A 7,862-nucleotide genomic window follows, 5' to 3' on the forward strand; every position below is an offset into this window, starting at 1 on the left:
GTGTCTTTAAGAATACAACGGTCGGTTCCAAATCCCGTTGCAGTCACTTGTGTTGTATGATCTCGCGATAGCTCCCCTCAGTGGCGGCTGTGTGGCCCCCTGTCTCTGTCCGGACGGAGTAGTTTCTGACGTTTGAATGAAAAACAGTGCACATCACCTCCACTTTGGACGCGGGAAATAATGGCTTCAGCCTTGGAGCAGTTTGTGAACAATGTGCGGCAGCTCTCTGCGCAAGGTAAGCGTTATAAACTAATTGGAGTGGCAAGTATTAGCCGGGGAGCTAGCATATGCTATCCAGTGCCTTGCCGATAGCCAGGCAGCCAAACTGGTTGGAGCCCCCTTTTTTGCTTTATCATGTAAATACACCGCTAAAAATACTTTATTTGGCTGCGATAGTTCTTTAAAATGTAACCAGAAGGTGTAGTGGTTCACAGCTAAGCCAAGGTTATCATTGAACTACATAATAAATCAAACAAAATGTCTAATTTTTACTTTTTGTTTTTCATCCTGAAAATAATTTCTGGTGACTGCCGACCGGTAGTCCCGCCCTTGCTGCACCTGATTGGATATCAAAGTGAATAGACTCTGATAATTGGTTTGAGAGTCGTCTGTCAATCCTATTGGCATTCCCTCTGTTGCAAGGCCTTGGCATGACACTTTACCGGCCGAATGTTGTTAAATACAAGCAACAGCCCGATATTTGAAAAAAATAAAATAAAAAATGCTAGTCAGTGCTATAATGTATAAATCTTTTTCTGCAGTACCACATGCGTTACTAAGATTCTGATGCAACAGTGGTCAGGCATATATTACAGTAACATTTGTGGCTTGTTTACAAAAAAGTTTTAATGTCTCAACATAATGTCACAACACCTGCTAACCCTGTGTTTTTGTCAAACTGTTAAAGCACTTTGAGCTGCATAATTGTATGAACTATGCTATACAAATAGTTATTATTTTTATTAACATTGAATTGTACTAGTTGTACTATTAGTTAAATTACAGTAGGACCAGTGTCTACGTCTACTTATCTGAAACTTAACAATAACTTAACTTATTATATTGAGTTGAATATCTTTCCAGTTTAAGAAGAGAACTTAAATCTGTCTTATTGTACCTCCCAGGTCAGATGACTCAACTATGTGAGTTAATTAACAAAAGTGGGGAGCTGCTGGCCAAAAATCTGTCCCACCTGGACACAGTGCTGGGGGCTTTGGACATACAGGAGCACTCCTTAGGTGTACTGGCTGTGCTGTGAGTATTATTCATGTGTATGTTGAAACATGTGTATGTTGGCTTTATTGTTATTTTTAAGGAAGGAAGGAAGGAAGGAAGGAAAGTGAACTCCTTGTCATTCTGACATATACTGAAATTTCACCTCTGCATTTAACCCATCACCAAAGTGAACAGCTTAGAGTACCCGGGGAGCAGTGAGTGGGGACGGTGCCATGCTCAGAGCACATCAGTGGTAACTTGAACCCTTCCGGACCCAAGTCCGCTTCCTTAACCACTAAGCCACCACTGCCCCATGATATTATAACCAAAACTGATCACGTGCTGCATGCCACAGTGTTTTCTTTCCTTCGGTAATGTCGACCATAAGACACCAGTCTTACCGGTCAGTTTAATACACAGAAAATGTGAGGTCATCATAAAGTTTCTCAAACCTGTTACTTCAGCATTTAAAATTAAGACATTGTAGAATTAATATTTCTCAAGGTTTCTCTTAAATGTTTTTAAACTAGGCAGCATTGAGTTTAAAGCATTGTTTCCCAAAGACTGGGTCGCGGCCCTCAGGTGGGTCGCAAGAGTTGTTTTTTTGGGGTCGTCTCGCATCACGTTTCCCAGGAGTTTACGAATAATGTCTCTTGACTTTGGTTGCAAAGGTTTGTGACTTTTAAAATATTGGTCCTCAGAAATAAAGTTTGGGAAACACTGGTTTAAAGAGCGTGTCGATTTGCATTAGTAGCTTTCAATCAACTCGCAAAAAACGTATCCCATAATTATGTTCATCTCTTGAAGTTGAGTGTACTTGTATCAATGAAAGTTGGTTTTGTATTTTCAGATTTGTGAAGTTCTCCATGCCAAACATCCCTGACTTTGAAACACTCTTCTCCCAAGTTCAGCTCTTCATCAGTACCTGTAATGGGGAACACATTAGATATGCAACAGACACTTGTAAGTAGAGAACAAGTCATGAGGCACTTTCTGCAATTTACAGCAACTCTTTACAGATGTGAGCCCTGCATGACTGTTAGTCGGCTTCTATTAAATCAGTAATTCATCTGAACCTAACACTTTTGTCCCTTCTTCCGTCTCTGCTAGTTGCAGGCCTCTGCCACCAGTTGACAAATGCCCTTGTAGAACGTAAACAGGTAAAGTAAACAGGTCTGTTTTTGTCATTTCTGGGAAATGCTGCTCATTCACTTTAGTAGTTTAGTTTTTTATTTTTCTCCTCTTCTTTAAACACAGCCATTGAGAGGCGTCGTCATCTTAAAACAGGCAATAGACAAAATGCAGATGAACACAAACCAACTTACCTCAGTTCACGCAGACCTGTGTCAGGTGAGTCAGAGCGTCTGACTTTTCGTCATCATCATTGTCACTGACTCCATTACAGCTATAACTATTTGTCTTTATATTCTGGGAATGTAAAAAATGTATTCTGAAGTTGCCCAGTTGTATAATTACTTGTTTGGTCTGTCCTTGTGTCTCTGCAGCTGTGTTTGTTAGCAAAGTGCTTTAAGCCTGTCCTGCCCTTTTTGGAGATGGACATGATGGACATCTGTAAGGAGAATGGAGCCTACGACGCAAAGCACTTTTTATGTTACTACTACTATGGTGGCATGATCTACACGGGCCTCAAAAACTTTGAAAGAGCACTGTATTTTTATGAACAGGTACTCTTGCGGTCACTCACTGTATATACAGTACTTTATATTGTATCGCATCACAAAATCCAGACTCTTTTTCTGATTGTGCACTGACGTATAGTTTCATATGCTTTGTAGGAACTACAGTGTTTAAAATGAATTACAGTGGAGATTAAAGCAACAGCTTGGACTGGGCCAACCTCTCGGGCCACTGCTGTATGTGACGCTACGTATGATTGATGTATGAGTCCTTATTTGTTTTCCAGGCAATAACCACTCCAGCCATGGCGGTGAGCCACATCATGTTGGAAGCCTATAAGAAATACATCCTGGTGTCACTTATTCTTCACGGCAAAGTGCAGCAGCTGCCCAAATACACCTCACAGATAGTAGGCAGATTCATTAAGGTGAGTTTCTGTTCAAACTGTACAACTTCATCCTGACAAGTATGATCTATAGTCAGTGATGACCACATGGTGAAATTGGGGTTGTTGTTCCATCCCTTTTACATACAGAATATTCTGGATGGAGTTTACAAGTTCCTCCAGGGTTCTAGTTTCTTCCCACGGTCCAAAGCATTCAAGTTTGGCCAGTTATTCAGTCTATCCACAGGTTTCCGTGTAAATGCTTGTTTTCCCTTTCTTTGTGTCTGGAGAAGATACATGAATAGATGAAGATACAGTATAGTGATTGGCCCATTTATTAGGCCTTTTATCAGCTCCTCTACTAGGATTGATCTCTGTTTACCTAAAAGTGAAAGTGAACTCAACACACCCAAATGTGACCTCTGGTTTTAACCCATCACCAAAGTCAGCAGGGGGCAGCCTAAGCACCTGGGGAGCAGTGTGTAGGGATGGTGCCATGCTCAAAGTGGTAACTTGGCAGCTGGTGGACTCGAACCTAAAACCTTCAGGACCCAAGTCCGCTTCATTAACCACCAAGCCCTCACTGCCCCCACCTTTAAAGTACCATCTTTTTGCCAAGATTCTGGACTTATATTTTTCATAGATGTTTGTGCATTTTGGCAACATAGCAACAAAGTTATCAAAGATATTATAAGAATCAACTGTTTCACCACATCCTGGGCGTTCTTATGTCGGACTGACATCTGGTAATAAGATAAGATAAAAAAAGAGCTTGATGTTGTTGTGCTTGAAACGTTGTGTGCTTTTCTTGGTGGATGAAGCCTCTCTACGTCTTCAAAGAGTTTGTCCTGTTAAGACAAAGAGTTTGTCCTGCTGACAGCAGTGACACTCGGTGTGGTTTTCTCCTGCAGGACCTCAAGTGCATCAAAGTCTGAGACATTGTGCACTAACTGATGCTCTTCTGCATATTTTGGTTGTAGCTGGTAGTTATTTGTGGCACTGTTGCCTTCCTGACAAAGAAGAACAGTCTGGCTGATAACATCAGCAGATATTTCTGCTTAGAGAAGAAAACAATAACTTAAATTATTTTTTTCTTTGAATAGTTTTCTGCAGGAAGAATCCAATATATCATTACTTTTCTGAAGTATTCTGACCAACTGTCTGTGCAGCAGAGCTGTTGAACAGATTCAGACAATGGAAGTCTTTTTGAGTTCATTCTGAAAAAATTATAAACATGTTGTGAAATTTTTTATGTTATTTGTTTTAGCAAATACGAGCATCTTATAGCTACTGAACAGACATAGTCATTAATTAATTGATTCATCACTGCTGGACTGAACTGTTTGGACACATTTGTGTTCTCTCTTCGTTCTCTCCCATCAGCCCCTGAGCAACGCATACCACGAGTTAGTGCAGGTCTACACGACCAACAACCCGGCGGAGCTACGCAGCGTGGTCAACAAACACAGCGAGACGTTCACACGAGACAACAACACAGGCCTGGTCAAACAGTGCCTCTCCTCCCTTTACAAGAAGAACATCCAGAGGCTAACAAAGGTGGGTCTGCAGGTGTCAGTGCTGTGTGACACCTTCAAAGGAAAATACACAGGTGCACATCAGAATGTATTTGAAAAATAACAAAAAAACAGATGATATCTTTTAAAGCAACCAGCAAAATCAAACACAACTACCATAAATATTTAGTTATTGACACACATGCACACACTTGTTATTAACAAATTGCTTCATGAGTAAATGGCTGACTTTGATGATCATATCTTAATGTGTTTTATTATTACTTTATTGTGTTGCTGTCTCTTGTAGACTTTTCTGACGCTTTCTTTGCAAGACATGGCGAGTCGAGTGCAGCTGTCAGGTCCCCAGGAAGCAGAGAAATATGTCTTACACATGGTGAGTTGGTCCAAAGGCCGGGCCAATGTAACAGTTTAACTCTTGTAACTACCCTTAAAGGCTGACTAATTGCAATAACCATAAAAAATATCATTTATAAATAAAGTAATAAAGTTTTGTTGAATTTGAATTTGCAAAGAAGAACCTCCAACATATAATTAACATCAGAGTTCTGATCATATCCATTCATTGTTAATTATAAATAAGTTTATGTTTATTATTGAAGTCAAACTTGGGTTTTCGTCTTTGCAGATTGAAGACGGTGAGATCTACGCTAGCATTAACCAAAAAGATGGTATGGTCTGCTTCCACGACAACCCCGAAAAATACAACAACCCTGCTATGCTTCACAAAATTGACCAAGAGGTAAAGAACACTTTTCTACTATCAGTGTTGTCAGGATTTGTCCCTGTTTATGGATCATGTATTAATTCTTTTTATCAACTCTGTCAATTTTCTCCTTTCAGATGTTGAAATGTATAGAGCTGGACGAGAAACTAAAGTCTATGGATCAAGAAATTACAGTAAACCCACAGTTTGTGCAGAAGGTCAGTTCTTCTATTCTACTATAGAGTTCATTAATTACTCCAGTTATTTTAAATGTAAAATATTAAAAAGCATGTTATATTTAAGTACACTTTTGCACTTATTGTTGTAGATCACACTTTTGTGTGAATTTGCTTTTGTGGCAGAAAGTTTAATCATGACAGGAAACCCCATAACACATTGAGCTATTGCTTCAAAATAAACATTATTTAATACACTAATTCCAATAAACTTGATATTCTAATTGAAGAAAAAAGAAATAAATGACATCTTTAAAATTAAATCTTTAATTTTCCTACTGTGGGACATATAAATAAAATTGACGTTTCTTTGCTCAGCTCTGTCCCCTTGCAATAGTTCAGTGCTCTCTTAGGGTGCCCATCCCTCACTTTGATAACCACTAGCTTAGAAGAGCTGTTAGCCTTACTTGCTTGCTAACGGCAGGTTCCTTTACTGTTGGGTAAAGATGTATGTTCATATGTACTACGAGGTGACATGATCAGTTCTTTAGGTAAACTGCATTTTTTTCTCTCCAAAATAAACTGTAGCCATGTTTTTCTGTTACCCTCTGATGTTTAAAACATGTTGACACATTCACACTTGTTTTCTAGAGTATGGGTTCACAGGAAGATGATGTCGGCAGCAAAACATCAAGCTACTCCTGAGGGGCCTTGGGTTGGGGCAGAACGTTGCCGCCACCGCTACATGTTGTTCCCAGGATGAGTTCGATTTTTCTTTTTTTTCTTTTTTTTTCTTTTTTTAAGAGGAAAACAACCATTCTATCACATATGGACTTGGTCATGGAAAATCTAATGTGTGTGGAATGATGAAAACATTAGGTTGTTCTTCACAGTGTCTAAAGGATAAGTAAAGATCCTTACTGAGAAAGGATAAAAAAAAAAGAAAACATTTTTGTCAGTGTTTTATTTATCAATGTTCAGGTTGGGGCGCCAATGCTACATTAACAGAAACCACAATAATAAAAACTGGACTTATTTGTTCCAAACCTACGTGTGAATAAAAACTGTTTTTTGGGTTGTTTTTTTTTTTTGGTGGGGTGGTTGGTTCTCCTGCATGATGGTGGAGAACACACATTAGGTAAAAAACCTAGGGCCCACAAGGAATAAATCTGATCTATTGTAAAGACTGGTATAAGCTTTTTGATTGTGATTGTAGATAATCGGGGTAGAAATTCTGTACACGTGTACATACCCTTGATCAACATCGACATGACAAGAGTGTTCACAATCTGGTGCACTATTTTGGTTTTGTATCTTTTTTTCTTTCCTTTTTTAGGCCGGATCCACGAGAGGGCGCTAGATCACTGCACAGAAACCCGTTTTGACATCGTTATTGCAAGAGAAGTGAGGCCGAGTAGATGAAACTAAACTGTCATGTCATCTGGGAGCTTGAGTTTTGAGATTGTGTGGATCTGTTAATAATAAATTGTTTAAGAATACAATTGTATGCTGTTTTTTTTATTCCTGCCTTTAACGTTTAACCTGCTGTAATGTTAATTCAAATGGTTCTTACACTTCTGGGTTGATTGTAAGGCTGATTTATGTTGCAGCCAATCAACGTCCTCCTTCGGGCGGATGTGGTTCGCGGGGGAGAAGTTCCACCAATTACTGTGCAGCTACCTCCTCCTTGGGGCGGGACGTGGTTGCTCCTATAAAGTTGGCACACGTCAATCACCTTGAGTTGTCTGCTCTCATTGGACCCGCGGCTATGAATGAGGGCGGGGTTTTTCTCACCGTGTAAAGCCACAGTTGAAATTCCAATGCTAACTAACTTTAGCCAGGCTGCTAACATGTAACTGAGTGAAATTTGAAAAGCTTAATTGACCGCATTGGTGTGCATTTAAAATTTTAAATGATACTCCTTACTCAGTGGAGTAATAATTAAAATATAGCAATGTTCTCTACCGCGTGTGTAACCGTTACCGCAACCAGGACCAGGACTATGTTCAGTTAGCCAGAAGACAGCATTTTGGCAGGCGAGCTTGTTTTAAAAGCCAGTTAGTTTTAACCAGGGGACGGCGAAGGTTTCTCGGTTATTTTGAACTGGGTTTCGTCGCCCCGACTGGACACTCGAAGCCGGATGCTCTGGCTACCATGAGTCCCGCAGGCTGCCCCCATGTCAACGGCTTCAAAGTGGACAACTGGAA

General features: G+C 39.9%; 1 protein-coding gene across 1 annotated transcript; it reads left to right on the top strand.

Moving 5' to 3' along the window:
• The first annotated feature begins 48 nt into the window (after nucleotides 1-48).
• Nucleotides 49-7,154, top strand: cops3 (COP9 signalosome subunit 3). Its single transcript, XM_008314699.3, has 12 exons — nucleotides 49-235; nucleotides 1,125-1,254; nucleotides 2,066-2,178; nucleotides 2,326-2,375; nucleotides 2,473-2,565; nucleotides 2,721-2,900; nucleotides 3,140-3,280; nucleotides 4,622-4,795; nucleotides 5,063-5,149; nucleotides 5,402-5,515; nucleotides 5,617-5,697; nucleotides 6,307-7,154. Exons 1-12 carry the CDS (start codon nucleotides 181-183, stop codon nucleotides 6,358-6,360), a joined length of 1,272 nt encoding a protein of 423 aa, XP_008312921.1. The 5' UTR covers nucleotides 49-180; the 3' UTR covers nucleotides 6,361-7,154.
• The last annotated feature ends 708 nt before the right edge of the window (nucleotides 7,155-7,862 follow it).

Source organism: Cynoglossus semilaevis, chromosome 8, assembly GCF_000523025.1.
Source record: "Cynoglossus semilaevis isolate Cse_v1.0 chromosome 8, Cse_v1.0, whole genome shotgun sequence".
Lineage (NCBI taxonomy): Eukaryota > Metazoa > Chordata > Actinopteri > Pleuronectiformes > Cynoglossidae > Cynoglossus > Cynoglossus semilaevis.